General features: G+C 38.3%; 1 protein-coding gene across 5 annotated transcripts in view; it reads right to left on the reverse strand.

Annotated features, from left to right (window-relative positions):
- BRAF (B-Raf proto-oncogene, serine/threonine kinase) overlaps positions 1 to 17624 on the reverse strand; it is a 212593-nt gene that overhangs the window by 15905 nt on the left and 179064 nt on the right. For 4 of the 5 annotated variants that reach the window (XM_055346424.2, XM_055346426.2, XM_019031132.4 and 1 more), the window contains 2 exons: positions 14025 to 14156; positions 4536 to 4670 (listed from right to left, as the gene is read on the reverse strand). In XM_055346424.2, coding sequence (XP_055202399.1) covers positions 4536 to 4670; positions 14025 to 14156 — 267 coding nt within the window. Of the gene's footprint in view, positions 1 to 4535; positions 4671 to 12098; positions 12185 to 14024; positions 14157 to 17624 lie in introns of those variants that run through there. The other variant, XM_031013519.3, reaches the window with a different exon arrangement.

The raw sequence follows: 17624 nt of genomic DNA on the forward strand, positions 1-17624 counted from the left end.
CTTTTGTTATTGTCCTGAGATACCAATTTTTTTTTTTTTTTTTTTTTGAAACGGAGTCTCGCTCTTGTCAACCAGGCTGGAGTGCAGTGGCACAATCTCAGCTCACTGCAACCTCCCCCTCCTGGGTTCAAGCGATTCTCCTGCCTCAGCCTCCTGAGTAGCTGGGATTACAGGAGCGCACCACCATGCCCAGCTAAATTTTTGTATTTTTAGCAGAGACAGGGTTTCACCACGTTGGCCAGGCTGGTCTCAAACTCCTGACCTCAGGTGATCTGCCTGCCTCGGCCTCCCAAAGGGCTGGGATTACAGACATAAGCCACCATGCCTGGCTGAAAATTGTTTTTAAAAGTTAAATTTTTTTTGGGAGGCCGAGGCGGGTGGATCACGAGGTCAGGAGATCGAGACCATCCTGGCTAACACGGTGAAACCCCGTCTCTACTAAAAATACTAAAAATTAGCCGGGCGTGGTGGCGGGCGCCTGTAGTCCCAGCTACTCGGGAGGCTGAGGCAGGAGAATGGCGTGAACCCAGGAGGCGGAGCTTGCAGTGAGCCAAGATCGCGCCACTGCACTCCAGCCTGGGCGACAGAGCGAGACTCCGTCTCAAAAAAAAAAAAAAAGTTAAATTTTTTTTTTAAAAGTAATCTTTATGATGATTAGTATAAGATAAAGAAGTAAGCAGTTGCAAAAAATTGTAAATTCCAAGTATAACATGCAAATAAAAATTAAAATACTATAGAAATGTATAAAGAGTATAAGGCTCTCAAATCCTGCTCTCCAGGGATAACCACTGTTAGAGTCTATACTTTCTTCTGTACCTTTTTTTTTTTTTTTGAGATGGAGTCTCACTCTATTGTCCAGGCTGGAGTGCAGTGGCGCGATCTCAGCTCACTGCAACCTCTGCCTCCCAGGTTCAAGCGATTCTCCTGCCTCAGCCTCCCGAGTAGCTGGGATCACAGGCGTGTGCCACCACACCCGGATAATTTTGTATTTTTAGTAGAGACGGGTATCACCATTTTGCCCAGGCTGGTCTTGAACTCCTAACCTCAACTGATCCACCCACCTCGGCCTCCCAAAGTGCTGGGATTACAGGTGTGAGTCACTGCGCCTGGCCTCTTCAGTACCTTTTTTTATGTATAAAAATACATACATGAAAACAGAGCCCACCTGAACAACACTTTTTTTTTTTTTTTTGGAGATGGAATTTCACTCTTGTTGCCCAGGCTGGAGTGCAATGGTGCGATCTCGGCTCACCGCAACCTCCGCCTCCTGGGTTCAAATGATTTTCCTGCCTCAGCCTCCCGAGTAGCTGGGATTACAGGCATGTGCCACCACGCCTGGCTAATTTTGTATTCTTAGTAGAGTCAGAGTTTCTCCATGTTGGTCAGGCTGGTTTCGAACTCCCAACCTCAGGTGATCCGCCTGCCTCGGCCTCCCAAAGTGCTGGGATTACAGGTGTGAGCCACCGTGACCGGCCTCTGTTTAACCTTTTAAAGTGGTTATCAGGCTGGGCACTGGGGCTCACGCCTGTAATCCCAGCACTTTGGGAGGCTGAGGCGAGAGGATCGCTTGAGGCCAGGAGTTCAAGACCAGCCAGGGCAACATAGTGAGAATCTATCTCTACAACCACCACCACCACCACCACCACAAGAAATTAGCTGGGTGTGGTGATAGGCACCTGCAGTCCCAGCTCTTAGGAGGCTGAGGTAAGAGGATTGCTTGAGCCCAGGAGTTTGAGGCTGCAGGTGGGCTATGATCATATTACTGCACTCCAGCCTGGGCAACATAACAGGCTCAGCCTATAAAAAAAAAAATGAGGTATCATACTACATTTTGTTTTCTGTCTTGTTTTCTTTTTCTCTCACCAATATCCATGTCATCAATACAAAACTAACTTAATCTTAATGTCTTTTTCTTATTATAGTAAACATTCTTATATATATCTGAATACTTATGAAATAGGTTACATAGCACAGATTTTTAGAAGTATTTTGAATTTATGGATTCTACCAAGGTCTTCCAAAATGCTGCCTTCCACCAAACCTTTAAAGTTTTACATAGAATGCTCCTCCTCACTTCCCAACATTGTTCCCAGTGCTGGATATTACCAACCTGAGAGGCGAAATTAAAATATATTTCACTGTTATGTGTCTGCATTTTACTGACTGCCATGGAAATATTTACACCATTTGTATTTATTATGTGAATCACCTGTTCATATTCCCTTTGCCCATTTTCTATTGTTTTTTACTTATTGATTTGGAGGAGTCCTTTGTATATTATAAACATTTACTTTTTGTTATATATGCTACAATTATTCTTTTTATCTTTCAATGTTATTTTTCTATATAGAAGTTTAAAAATTTTTAATGTACTCACATCTGCTAATTTTTTCCTTCTGAATTTTGTCTATTAAGAAAGCCTTTCCTACCTCAAAACTATAAAAATGATTTCATATTTTATAAAACATAGATCTTTAGCCATCTAAAATTTATGTGGCATATAACAGTATGGTGTGAAAAGATATCCTGTAACAAAAATTTCAAAATAACACTTTAAAGGGATAGCCTCCAATAATCTGGAAAGTTCACATATGCACTTCAGTTTTTGAAACCATGTAATTAATGAAATGTTATATTTAGAAGTATGGAGCTAAGCATTTTGCCCCTTTTAATATCATTTAAAAAGTGGGCCTAAGGATGTACTTTGCATTATTAATGTCAATAAACCATTCTAAGTAAGAACCCGAGAACCATGACGTGAAAAGAGAACATGGGACAGGGTCATGCTGAAGCTGCTCGGCAGCACTGGTCTCTCACCAGGACAGTCTCAACCCAGAGGTTTCCTGACTTAGAGAAACAAATAAAAAAATAAAAAGAAAAAATAAAAACTCTTCCTCAAAGGAACAGTAACTTTGAAACCTGATAAATGAAACTTATATCTACCCACCCAACCACTTGGCTTTCCCTTTCTTTTCTTAGGCAACACCCTGACAGACTTGTTAAAACCATCAATTTTATCTTCTTTCATTCTTTAGAGAAGAATAACATTTTTTAGATTTAAAAATAAAGGATGAGTGAATCTAATTCCTGTAATATTGACTTCTGTCTGAGTTACTCAGCTAGGATTGGGCATTCAAAGGCCTAAGAGTTCATAAATGAACACTCCAGTAATTATGGTAGCAGGGTTACTATGGGAAATAGCACTTCCCACTTGAAACTGTACTGATTCATCAAGGCATATTTATCCAGTGCTATCAGGAGCTCCCTAAGTATCAGAAAACATTGCATTTATATTACAATATCTACTACAGCTAAACTCTGTCAGCTAGTTGAGGTATTTAGATATTTTTGTTTTGTTTTGTTTTAAACAGAGTATCATTCTGTTGCCCTGGCTGGAATGCAGTGGTGTCATCTCAACTCATTACAATCTCCACCTCCTGGGTTCAAGCGATTCTCATGTCTCAGCCTCCTGAGTGGCTGGGATTACAGGCTCCTGCCACTATGCCCAGCTAATTTTTGTATTTTTAGTAGAGACGGTTTTCACCATGTTGGCCAGGCTGGTCTCGAACTCCTGACCTCAACTGATCTGCCTGCCTTGGCCTCCCAAAGTGTTGGGATTTGTAAGCCATGACACCTGGCCTTAGTTACAGTTCTTTTTGAGATTTATTAACTTAAGGCTTTATCCTTCCAACATGGAAAAAAAAAAAAAAAGCAGTGAGTTATCAAGAATTAGGTAAAGGCAGGCTGAGCTGACAACTGCCTTACTGCCTTTTCCTTTTTCCGCATCAGGCAGAAATGCCCCTCAAAAAGACCCAGTATTAAAGGAAAGCTTGAATCTGTTTACCACCAACAAGAAATAAAGCAGTGGTTCACAAAATGTGGTCCGTGGACCACCAGGGGATCCACGAGGTCAAAACTATTTTTGTAATAACAATAAGATATCATTTGCCTTTTTTACTGTCATTATTTTACAAGCGTTAAGTAGAGTTTTTAGGGGTGACATGATGTGAGATATTGCAATGTGAGTGCAAAAGCGGAGAATCCAGCTGTCTTCTTTTTTGCAAAGGGATTTGCAAAAAAAGTAAAACAATACAACTCCTCACTAATTTTTTTCTCTTAAGATAATAGAACTGTTTTTTTCTAAATATTATTTAACATATTGGTTTATTATGTTTAATTCATTAATATTTTAAAAAATAGTTTTAATTTCTAATAAGGAATTAAAACATAAACAAAAGCTCTTTGTGGGGGGGGTCTTCGATAATTTTTAAATGTGTAAAAGAGTTCAAAGACTGAGAAGTCTGAGAACTGATGGACAAATGCAAAGTCTTTCTGAATATTTTGTATTAGGACCCAAAATTTCTAGGTGTGCCACTGCTCAACCCTCATGAAGCCATCTTAATGTGTTTTCTTGTCTGGAGTCTGCACATAGAATCCAAACTCATGAAATACACACTGTGTGCCCAAAAAAGTGCTCAGAAATCTGTCTATGAATGTTAGTCTGTTCTTTTGGATAGCATGAAGCTTTTACTTACTTGGGGAAAGAGTGGTCTCTCATCTCTTTTCTTTTTGAGGCACTCTGCCATTAATCTCTTCATGGCTTTTGGACAGTTACTCCGTACCTTACTGAGATCTGGAGACAGGTATCCTCGTCCCACCATAAAAATTATCTGGAGAGAGAAAAAAAAGGGAAATAATTCAACCTTGTAGATAAGTTGAAAAATATACTTCACACTCACTGAAAACACAATAAGCTGTACATTTACAGCTTATGATGTATGTATTACACCTCAATAAAAAGTTTTAAAAAACCAATGCCACATCATAGATTGTGGGGAACCTACACAAGGAGTGCAAGCTCAAATCTTCATGATCCCTGGACTGTTGCAAAGGTTCTCTAATTGCTCCCCTGCTTTTGGTCTCTCTTTATCCAGTCCATTTTCCCACTCACAGGGTAACCATCTAAAACAGATCTGACAGTGCCTCTTCTTTACTTAAAAAAAAAAAAAAAAAAAAAAAAAAAAAATTTATTCAGCACTTCTTGTTGTTGGACGTTGTGTTAAGTCCTCTATATATGTGTAGGGAAAACCAAAAAGGTTAACATTTTAGCAGTCGTTTTGGCATCTGCATCTTAAGCCCTTTTATTGTGGAAACGCTAATGGGCCACTTGGTTATACAAACCAGAGCCTCCGCCAGAGGAGAGAAGGGGAAGCCATCAGGAGCTAAAATCTGTTTAACGAAATAAAAAGGCTTGTCTTCCCTGGATTCAGAGATTTATAATTTTTTCTAATTTCTTAATTTCCTAATATTTTGCCTCTTTTGAGGGCAGGCAGGGATAGATGTTAGGAGTCTTGGGACTCAGGGAGGACAGCCTGAGAGAAGGGCTTTTGGTCTTAGAGGGAATAGGTGCAACAGGGGGAGAGTAGAGGCTAAAGTGGAGAAAGCCCATAAAAGATCCCCGCTACAGGGCAGAGCTGATGAATTTTAGAAACCGCCAAGCTTGATACATTGTGTTATTTCCTGTTTGGTGCTGTAATGACCCTTGTTTAACTGCCAGGCATTAGTAAAGCTTTGATTGCAATGTGGCCTCTACGTAGTAGAGGTTAAAGGATGAACCTTGGAAAGAGTTACTGAATTGAGGGGATTACAGTTTTCTTTCACAATGCCCCCTACTGAAGCTACACCATCATAACATCATCATTTTAATGGAAGACAGCAGTCTTAGAATTTTGGGAGCAACCTGGAATAATACGTTGGAGCAACAGGTGACAAGCAACAGCCAGGAGAATGTAAAGCACTTCAAACAGGGGTCTTCAAAGTTGAGAGAAAGGATCTGGAGTTCCTATAGTCATATATTATGGACAGCAATTCAGGTATTCTTACTTGGCTATCAATGGAAAAGGTGGCCCTGAAAGGCCAAAAAACGTTGGGACACTTGGATTCTAGATATCATCTAATACTCAAAAAAGAATTCTACAAGGTTGGTGTTGACTCCGTTTTACAGATAAGGAATCCAATGCTCAAATAAATTAAGTAACTTGCCCGGATAATATAGTTAAGCAAGTAACAGGATTTGTAGAGAAGACTATCCCAATACAAAGCTACTTTTAACTTTTTTATTGCCGCTGCTCCTACTCTGCTTGTAATGCCCTCCCTCACCCTTCTCTAGCTACCTGAAACCCAGATGATCAAGGCCTAACTGAAAGGTAACCATGCTTATCATACCTTTCTTTACACACCTGGAAGTAATAATGGTCCTTCTTCCCACCACTAGCTGTGATGATCATTTACTGCCTTGTATGGTTATTAATCTTTTTGTGATATGTATCTTATCTAAGTTCTCCAATGAGACTATGGGTGCTCAGGCAGACAGATTGTGACTCATACATACGTATTTTAAAAAAATTCTTAAAGAAGCCAGGCGTGGTGGCTCACGCCTGTAATCCCAGCACTTTGGGAGGCTGAGGAGGGTGGATCATGAGGTCTAGGAGTTCAAGACCAGCCTGGCCAAGATGATGAAACCCCGTCTCTACTAAAAATATAAAAATTAGCTGGGTGTGGCGGTGTGTGCCTGTAGTCCCAGCTACGTGGGAGGCTGAGGCAAGGAATTGATTGAACCCAGGAGGCAGAGGTTGCAGTGAGCCGAGATCATGCCACACTGTACTCCAGACTGGCCAACAGAGCGAGACTCTCTCAAAAAAAAAAAAATTCTTAAAAAGTATCTATAACACCACTACCTCCAGTATTTAACATAACCTTGTGGACACAAGAGGTTTTCAATGTTTAAGTTAACTGTTTATTAAGGTGAGTGATAACTTTTTGCTAGTTGATCAGCCATGTCATATGTCTATAGTCTTTAAATTAGAGTCAAGTATCCCCAGGGTTACAGGAAGACTTTGCCAGAGGTGTACAGACATGGTGGGTTTTGTTTTTGTTTTTGTTTTTTAATTTGAGACAGTCTTGCTCTGTTGCCCAGGCTGGAGTGCAGTGGTGTGATCTCAGCTCACTGCAACCTCCCCCTCCTGGGTTCAAGAGATTCTACTGCCTCAGCCTCCCAAGTAGCTGGGATTACAGGTGCACGCCACCACACCCGGCTAATGTTTCCATTTTTTTAGTAGAGATGGGGTTTCACCATGTTGGCCAGGCTGGTCTCGAACTCCAGACCTCAAGTGATCCACCTGCCTCAGCCTCCCAAAGTGCTGGGGTTACAGGTGTGAACCACCACGCCCAGCCAACATGGTGGTTTTAAGGGAATTAATTTCTACAACTATCAACTTACTGGTATCCCCTTTGAAAAAACTGATTTGCCAGAGAACCACTCAAGTGGAAGTGTAACACTTATCCTGCTTTCCCATTTTCCCTGTTATAACTGCCCTTCTACCACTTTACAAAAGGCACACCTTTAGGACTTCATGTCTAAAACACCAAAAGCAATGGCAACAAAAGCCAAAATGGACAAATGGGATCTAACTAAACTAAAGAGCTTCTGCACAGCAAAAGAAACTACCATCAGAGTGAACAGGCAACCTACAAAATGGGAGAAAATTTTTGCAACCTACTCATCTGACAAAGGGCTAATATCCAGAATCTACAATGAACTCAAACAAGTTTACAAGAAAAAAACAAACAACCCCATCAAAAAGTGGGCAAAGGACATGAAAAGACACTTCTCAAAAGAAGACATTTATGCAGCCAAAAAACACATGAAAAAATGCTCACCATCACTGGCCATCAGAGAAATGCAAATCAAAACCATAATGACATATCATCTCACACCAGTTAGAATGGCAATCATTAAAAAGTCAGGAAACAACAGGTGCTGGAGAGGATGTGGAGAAATAGGAACACTTTTACACTGTTGGTGAGACTGTAAACTAGTTCAACCATTGCGGAAGTCAGTGTGGCGATTCCTCAGGGATCTAGAACTAGAAATACCATTTGACCCAGCCATCCCATTACTGGGTATATACCCAAAGGACTATAAATCATGCTGCTATAAAGACACATGCACACGTATGTTTATTGCGGCACTATTCACAATAGCAAAGACTTGGAACCAACCCAAATGTCCATCAATGATAGACTGGATTAAGAAAATGTGGCACATATACACCATGGAATACTATGCAGCCATAAAAAATGATGAGTTCATGTCCTTTGTAGGGACATGGATGAAACTGGAAATCATCATTCTTGGTAAACTATCTCAAGAACAAAAAACCAAACACCACACATTCTCACTCATAGGTGGGAATTGAACAATGAGAATACGTGGACACAGGAAGGGGAACATCACACTCTGGGGACTGTTGTGGGGCGGGGGGAGTAGGGAGGGATAGCATTAGGAGATATACCTAATGCTAAATGATGAGTTAATGGGTGCAGCACACCAGCATGGCACATGTATACATATGTAACTAACCTGCACATTGTGCACATGTACCCTAAAACTTTAATTAAAAAAAAAAAAAGGCACACCTTTTACCCATATGTAACCTAACTATAGTATACATTGTCCCAGGGTGTAAAAACCTCTAGGGCAACAAAGAGACATTTCTAAATACTGGTGTCGAACTGGGCTCCAACGAATGGGTAACGAGTCTGTTGGTTTCCAATTCTTTACTTTCAAAAATATTAATTGAAATGTCAGCTGAGCTTTTAAAACATTTTTAATGACAAGTTACTATGTAAATTTTGGTACATTATAGGAATGAGCTCAGATGATTGAGTGATATATAGTATGTGGTAAAGAATTAACCTTGCCCAAAGAGAGAGCTAGCCTTTGCTCTTGGCTCCTGGGAGGTAATCACTCAGTCCTTGAAATGTCCTGCCTGATCAGAGTGTCTGTTTATCTGGGGGCCATGGGCCATGCCAGATAGACTGTGCTAACAATGTGATTTATAGAGGGCTCTGGGTCATGTGGCATCAGCTTGACCTCTGCAGGAGCTGGAAACTAAGGTCAGTCCCGCAGGTGGTTAATCATATGACTGAACCCCAATAAAAACTCTAGACTCCAAGGCTCAGGTGAGCTTCCCTGGTTGGCAATAATCCATGTGTGTTGTCACACATTGCTACTGGAAGCTCTGTCCACAACTCCATTGGGAGAGGGTGACAGGAAGCTCCAACAAGAACGCTTCTGAATTCTGTCCTATGAGTCTCTTCCCTTGTTAATTTTGATCTGTATTCTTTCATTGTAATAAACTGTAACTGTGAATGTAACAGTTGTCAGTGAGTCTTGAGCAGCTTTCAGTGAGTTTTCAGCGAGTCCTTTTAACAAACCTGAAGCTGGTCTTGGGGACCACTAAACTCTGCATGTGATTATAACAAAACTCCTGCCTTTGTCATCTTCTTATAATTCAGATAAAATTTCTCAGTATTTACCTCTTTAAAAATGAAATATGGAAAGAATCAATACTAAGTCTTAGTATCTAGTGTCCTAACAAAAAAGTTGTATTCATCCACAGATACATACATTAATTGAAGGGAAAAGAAAAGCCCCATGTCATTCATTAAGATACATATTTCCAATATAATTTTACATTCTATGTTTCCATATATCAAAACTTATATGCCACTTTCATCAGTTATATATTACTTGCAACAAAAACATAATTCAGAATTAAAAAAATTAATAATCAGAGCTTGAAGTCACAATTTTGTAAAATTCTAAATTTAAATTTATATACATACTTTTATTGCAGAGATGTAACTTACGTAATCAATAAAAGGCTTTAAAACATAGAAATATGTTACATTAGGATGAAGTTCTGTGAGAGAAACAATACAAATAGTTTGAAGAGAAAAAAGGAACCATGTAAAACTTCCAGAAATTAATGAAGAGCTTCGGTATTTTTTAATAGGCATAAAATCGGTATGGTTTTTAGATTTTGATGCATATATTTCAAAAAGAGGGATATATATGTATCTAATACAGTAGTCTTATTTTAAAATGTTAATAGAATATACTGGAAATTACATTCTTTGCAATTATTTAAACTTAAGATAAAAACTTTTAGATGCCAACTTAAAAAATATACAAGGAGATAGTTTTTCAAGAATCTTTCAGGAGGAATGTGAGAAAAAAAATCAAAGACAACTCTCATGTTTTTATACATCCCACAGAATTTAGTTAGTGCAGAGCAGAAAGCAGGAAACTTTCAGTATCTGCTGGGGTGGGGTGCAGAGGCTGACTGATGAAGAAACACAAAGAAGAAAAAAGGGAAAGTTTTTCCTGGATGTTATTCATGGACAGAAGATTCATGTGGCACATACGCAACGAAACCAATACCTCAGCTTCAAATTCTGGGACTGATTTTTCATACTTTCAATACACACTCAGTACTCCTGGTGTCTCGACCCTGTCAATTCACTCCATGGTATTACTGGAGCTCATGTCTGCTCATTTTCAGTATCACCCCCAGCACGGCCTCAACAGAACTGCACATGCCATTGAGAGCAGAGCCTGGGTTTTGTTTTATTCATTTTGAATCCTTCTATATTCCATAGTGCTTTGCATATAGTTGGTATTGAAAACATTTTCTATTAAAATAATTTGCCTACTGATAAGAGACTAGTACTTACTTCCTGTTTCTTCAGATCTTGTGCTTAGAACCTAGCAACCATGCTGTGAGAAAGACCAATGAAGAGGTCCTTGAAGACCTGCGAAGAGGTCCACAAGGAAAAGCTCACGTGGAGAATAACTGAGCTTCTAGCTTCTAGCTAGCACCAACTTGCCAGGTACATGAATGAGCCACTTCTGAGTAGATCCTTTTAACACCCCATAAATCTACTCTAGTCAATACGGTGTGAAACAGGTAAGAACCTTCCTCACAGAGAAAAGCCCAACCTACAGATTCATATTTTAAGCTACTACATTCTGGGTGGTTTGTTATGCAGCAATTATAACTGGAATAATACACTTGAAATAACAGATATATGCTATCTATTCTTCAAAGAAGACACGGCACTTCTACTCCAAGGAAAGAAAGCCATAAAGGTATAGTCAATATACTTAAGTGAGCACATTATTAATCCCAATTTACAAGAGAAAATGCACTGAAGGAGGGAAGAACAGGGTGATTAGAGAGAAAAATGTTAGAATGATAAAGAGAGTGGGGGGATGACAGTGATTTCCCAGACTTTAGTGCTAGGGAGAATAAAGGTAAAAAGGCACACTACTTTGCAAAGAGCTAAGAGAACTATTTTAGAAAAGAATCTGATTTTTGAAGCTGGAAGAAATTCTTAGCCGAATTCCCTTATTTTGGGGGTAATTGAAAAAAGAAAAAAGGCCAGGTGCAGTGGTTCACGCCTGTAATCCCAGCACTTTGGCAGGCTGAGGCGGGCAGATCATCAGGTCAGGAGTTTGAGCCCAGCCTGACCAACATGGTGAAACCCCTGTCTCTACCAAAAATACAAAAAAATTAGCTGGGCATAGTGCTGTGCGCCTGTAATCCCAGCTACTCGGGAGGCTGAGGCAGAAGAATTGCTAACATGGGAGGCAGAGGTTGCAGTGAGCTGAGATCAGGCCACTGCATTCCAGCCTGGGCGACACAGCGAGACTCCGTATTGGAAAAAAAAAAAAAGAAAAAAGAAAAAAAAAGATACCCAGAGATGTAGGTAGACCTAGTCTACCTACCTGAGTCCAAGACCTGCCATTACATCACACTGCTTTACCAGCTGTGCTCTGAATTTACAGGCTAAATCTGCCACCTCAGACTATGGGTATGACAGTCTAGGGGAATGGTATTCACATTGCATAGTAAAGAATATTCCTGGATTCTTAAACAGAAGTCTAATCTGAGAGCTATGGAGATCCAAGTATTATAGATAGCAAAAGAAAAATCAAAGGATGAATGGAGCAATACCTGGGGCAGCTTCATTGAGGATGACCAGAGTTAACCCTTCAAAATGTGGAGTTTCATAGAAAGTACTATTTGACGTAAGTAGACTAGAGGGTAATGAAGCAGAATGGGGGTAGTTGTAAGAGGACATCATTCTTTTACCTCCTTCTTCTCCATTAAATACTTAACTTGGTTTCAGACTAGCAAATTCCAGAAGGTTCTAACTATACTATTAGAAAGAATTAACTAGTAAAGGCCTTACCCTTCTGTTGGTCACACATTCCTCTCATGGAGAGTAAGCCCTTGCCACATCATTTATTATACTCCCATGGAGGACAAAGCACCTAAAATGCCAAGAAGTGGATGAGAGAAGAACTCTGGGATGCTTTTATCTGTACTTTGGAGATAATACTTGTTTCTATATTATAATTTTATTATTGTACTAAGATAAACGTATTCACTGACAAATGAATTTCATCCAGATCTTAGGTTCATAAATTTTTATTAATTTGTCGTCTATATGATAAATCAACTGAAACTAAACTAAAAATCCATAATTCCTCCAGAAAAATATTATATACAGGAAAAGTGAACATGGTACAGGCTGTTATGCTGTATGATTGAATAAATAAGACTGTAAAAGACAGAGGACACGAAGCTTGTAAATTAGAGACCATTTTGCTACCCCAACTGCCATTGTCAAATCAATCATTTCAGTGATCTAGATCTATCACAAGTACAGTAAGTACAATGTTTCAATTATGTTCTTTAGCTGAAATTTCAGTCCATCCTGAATCTAAGTTTCATGCAGGCTTAAAACATCAGATCCAAAGTCATGTTGTTACACACTCAAAGCTAAGACTCAACATTCTAAAGCTATGAAGTAGTTAGAAGTGCCAACACCAACTAAAATTTAGTTTTATAATGAACTTGGTAGAAATGCAGCCATTTTTAAAAACCATCAAACACAGTCAAGACCACTGTTGTGTAAGGGGCATATGGTGATTCAATAAGTACACACACAAAGTACATGGTAACTTAAGAGATTATTTCTCCGATATCACAATAGGTGAAGTGAGAAAGCTACTCAGAGCTAGCACCAAAAAGATAGAGCTGAGCTCGACAAAACAGACAAATCACTTAAATGAAGCAGTAACATTTATATACAAAAACTACCATTTCATTAGGTTGGGAAGTTATGATGAAATACCTAAAAAGCTTGCACTGTTTTTAAAAAAAATCTTTAGATTGGTGATTCTCAACTTTGGTCTGTATTAGAATCATCTGGGAAACAGAAAAAAATGCAGGTGATTGGACCCTCCCCATTTAATTACAATCTGCTCCAGTATCTCCATTTTTAAGCAAAATTTCCAGGTGATTCTGAGGCAAATCACAGCATAAAGTCGAAATATTCTTTAATCAGAGTTTATGTGGTCAACTAGTGTTTTCTAATATATTAACAGTGTAACTGTTGTAATCTCTCTACACACACAATCACAAATCTTTTAAAATGTAGTTATCCAAGGTAATTTTAGTAAAGATAATTCACTTTTCTTGGCCAATTTTAAAAGTCTAAGCGAGCTTACTGAGGCAGAGATAGAAAAGGCTAAGAGCTCCATGAGGCTATGTTAGTATCTTTTGGAAGGTAAGGGACAGGGAATAGGAGCTTAGGAAGGAAAAGAAGTAAAAAATTACCCTCCTACTAGCATTCTCATTATAGAAAAATCAAAGCATGATTTCTTCCATTTACCTAGTTTTAAAAATTAAAGATTTCAAGAAACCTTAGTAATTTTAAAAGAATTTAATATAAAGATCTCATAGCTGAGTACCTGTTCTGACAGCACAATCTGTGATACAGTGAAAAGTATAATGCCCAGATGCTATAGTAGCAGAGCTCATTCTTCTAATTGTGCTATGGTCAAGAAATATCCATTCTTGTAACTGTAGTTTCTAGTCAGAAAATCAGGAATTTTATTCCATTGTAACATTCATGACTGATATTCTGAGGAAAGGACTTAACGTGTTGCTATTACTGCCAAAAGTATACAAACGATTTCTAAAACTGGTAACAAAAAATCAAGAAATCTATCCTTCACGCTTACCCAGGAGTTAACACGTATTTTCTACAACTGGAGCCTTGTATACAGACGGTAAAATAAACACCAAGAGGTGGTAAATATTTACCTGGTCCCTGTTGTTGATGTTTGAATAAGGTAACTGTCCAGTCATCAATTCATACAGAACAATCCCAAATGCATACACATCTGACTGAAAGCTGTATGGATTTTTATCTTGCATTCTGATGACTTCTGGTGCCTGTTAGAATATACAAAGAAAAATATTCCTCACTTCAATTGAATAAAGACTGAAAAACAATCTATTATAATTCCTAGAGCAATGCTTTTACCATTAAAACACCTGTCTAATATGTAATCAATTCTCTTAATAGTCAAAGAAATAAAACTGATTAAGCCGAAGAAAAAAACCTCTACTCTACATACTCAGAAAGAGACAGTATTAGCAGAGATTTTGTATTGTATTACTAAGATTTTATAATTTGGTAATTATTTAGGCAATCTTTCTGCACAAAATACCATCATTGCCATCTGAATTCTTCCCATGACTTACCCTATTAGAATCAGTTCCCACTTCCCATTCCTGATTCAGCAAAGAAATACTAGACTTGTGGTTATAAGATGCTTAGGAGCAGTACAACTACTGTAGTAACTGTCTTACAATTTAAGTTTTCCCATTGGTACAAACAACTTTTCTCATCTGAGGACACCTTAGAAAATAATGGTAGAATTTCAGGACTGATAAACTCAAATCCCCTTTCAAACTATGGAATAAGCATATGGTATAAACATGCCATGGATGCTTTATTAACAAAAGCAAGATAGCAGGTAGATTTAGTAAAAGATGGTATAAAGAATCTTTTGGCTGCCGCTTCTTGGGCAGTGAAACAATCATATTTGCTATATTTTTACACATTTCAGTCATTGTATTGCACAATTAGGTTTCTTATTTACATGAAATACAATAAACAGTTGGTTAAATATTAGCTTAAAAGAGTTATTCTTTCACCTTGCGTCTTCTGTATTGTTTCATTTGGAAGGAATCGAAATGGCAGTATATTAATGAAAAGTTTGTGACAATGTCAATTTGACAGTAAAAGTGGTACTAACTCTGCAAAAATGACTGAAAGACCTGGGACAAGATTCCTGGTTATTGCTCTGGGTAAGGCAGGCATCTCACAAGGAGAGGCAATAATGGCACTCAGCAACAGCTGTAAATGAGAATGACCCGTGGAGCCTTAAACCCCTCAACGTCCAGACTACACTCCAGTCCAATCACACAACGTAACAGAGTCTGGGGGTGGGACCCAAACATTAATTAGTCTTTAAAGCTCCCCAGATGATTCTAATGTCCAACCAAAGTTGAGAACCACTGATGGAAGATCCGTGGGATGTCCTGAAGAGCGTGAGAGGATGGAAGTGAAGGAGAAGGTTGTATCTACTTCGCTTTGTCATACATTTTGTTCATAGTTGCTTTTAGTAATACAGTACAAAATAAACCACATATAACTGTGATGTAATAAGCAAGCCAGAATACTGAGAGGCTGGTATGGCAAAGGTATAATGTTCAAAGCCTGAACCAATTTCTGTGAGAGATGGAGTAGAAATCAGATGAAATTTTTGTTTTTTAATTTAGTTTTATCTCACACTGTTGTTGGTAGACAGTTTGATGAAAAGTTGCATGTCACCTATTTTAAGAAATGCATGACGAATCTTCAATTTAGTGATTTAATTTGTAAAAACTCTCACAAAGGTTTCTTTCTCTCCTAAGATATAAATAAAACTAAGTTGAGAAGAACGTTGTATATAATTCAAAGGACCACACAGCCTTAGTTATGACCAAACTCTTCTCTCCTATGATACGGATGTTCCATATTTGTTTCTGAGGGCAGTATCAATCCAGGATTGGTTTAACAATGAAGGGTACTGTTGGCTATTATTCTCTCATCTTAAAACTCAGCATGGAAGAATAAAGGAGAAACCCATTTACACAGGTATTAACAAAAAATTAATTGTAAGAAAATATAAAACTTTATGTATAATAATCTACAAACTGTATAAACTAAGGTTTTTGAAAAAGTAAGGACAAAACTGGAGACTTGATTGAGCCTAACTCTCCCACATAGTCAAAAATTAACATACTTTAAAAGCACGTGACAATTGTTTATAATTTTAGGTTTTGCAGTTTCAGCACTTAAAATCTGTTTTCCCTTATCTTTTTAGGATACACTGCCATCTTTTTCACAAGGTGTGCATGCCTTAATAAAGGTGCCTGACATCAGATTATAGTTATTAATTTTTCTATCACTTATAATTATTAATTAAAAGTTAAACATATGTTAAATAATGAAAAAAATCTAGCTAACTCCAGTCACTGAATCTTAGAAAAAAGGGGCATTGGAAATCTACTAGTCCAACTCAACATTTCAGATGAAGACTTAGAGGAGGTTAAGAAACTTGCAGGTTAATGGCCAAATAGGGTACCAAAATACAGATCTTCTAAGTCCAATGTCCCCTCTTCCACCTTGCCACCTGCCCTAATTCCACTTACTGTCATAAGAAATCATAGCTCAATTTAACTCTAGGTTTATTTTGACAAACTTTGGAGTCCTATCTTGGACTTCACTTTCTGGAGACTGCTAGATAAAGTTTGTGGCTTTGAAAGCCCTTACAACTTTTCTGTTTCCAGCAGGGTGCCCGAAAGTCTTAGTGCAGATTAAGTTATTTAAAGCTTAGAATTGCACTAAGACTTTTGGAAAGGCTGTATTCAGCTTAGAGCTGTGTTTTTCAAACTTTTTGGTCTCAGGACTCTTTTTCACTCTTAAAAATTATTGAGGACGCTAAAGAACTTTTGTTTAAGTAGATTATATCTGTGGATGTTTACCATTAAAATTTAATGGAGAAATTAAACTAGTAATTCATTTAACTACTAAAATAATAACAAGTACATGTTAACACAGATCATTCATTTTTAATGAAAAATAACTTATCAAAAAAAAGTTTAGTAAGAAGAATAGTACTACAATTATCCTCCTTTTATGGTTTACAGATGGGGTCTCACTATGTTGAGCAGGCCAGTCAACTCCTGGGATCAAGTGATCCTCCTGCCCTAGCCTCCCAAGTAGCTGGAACTATGGACTCCAGTGACCATGCGTGGCCTGTGATTCTCTTCAATGTCTGGCTTAACAGCAGCCAGCTGGATTCTCATATTTGCTTTTGCACTCAGTCTGTTGCAATGTGTTGTTTTGGTTGAAGGATATAAAGAAAATCTTGTCTCACAAAGGGAAGATCTTGTGGACCCTCTAAAACGGTGTGAGGGACCCTTTTAAGAATGCTGTTTTAGGGAATGATTCATATGACTGAGCTTTCCACAGCCTGCTGCAATGCACAGAAGTTTTTGTTCCCTTCTTTTAGAACTTCTCTTTCTTCTTTTCCACAAAGCAAAAAACAAGAAGAAAGAAAGAGCTATGCAAGACAGCACAAGGCTGTTAATCTACCTCTCATACCTCTCATTTTTTTTGTCTTTCCTCTTCCAGCTGCCCCATAATTATGAGATTCTTTCTAGTCTAAAGGAAGTAACTTTCCAATTTAGGCTTAAATAAGATTGCGAAACAGCTTCTCTGTTAAAAGGAGTAGTTCTCTTAGCAAAACCATAATAATGGCTGTGGATCACACCTGCCTTAAATTGCATACCTGTTTTTTTTTTTCA

This window comes from Gorilla gorilla, chromosome 6 (assembly GCF_029281585.2).
Source record: "Gorilla gorilla gorilla isolate KB3781 chromosome 6, NHGRI_mGorGor1-v2.1_pri, whole genome shotgun sequence".
Lineage (NCBI taxonomy): Eukaryota > Metazoa > Chordata > Mammalia > Primates > Hominidae > Gorilla > Gorilla gorilla.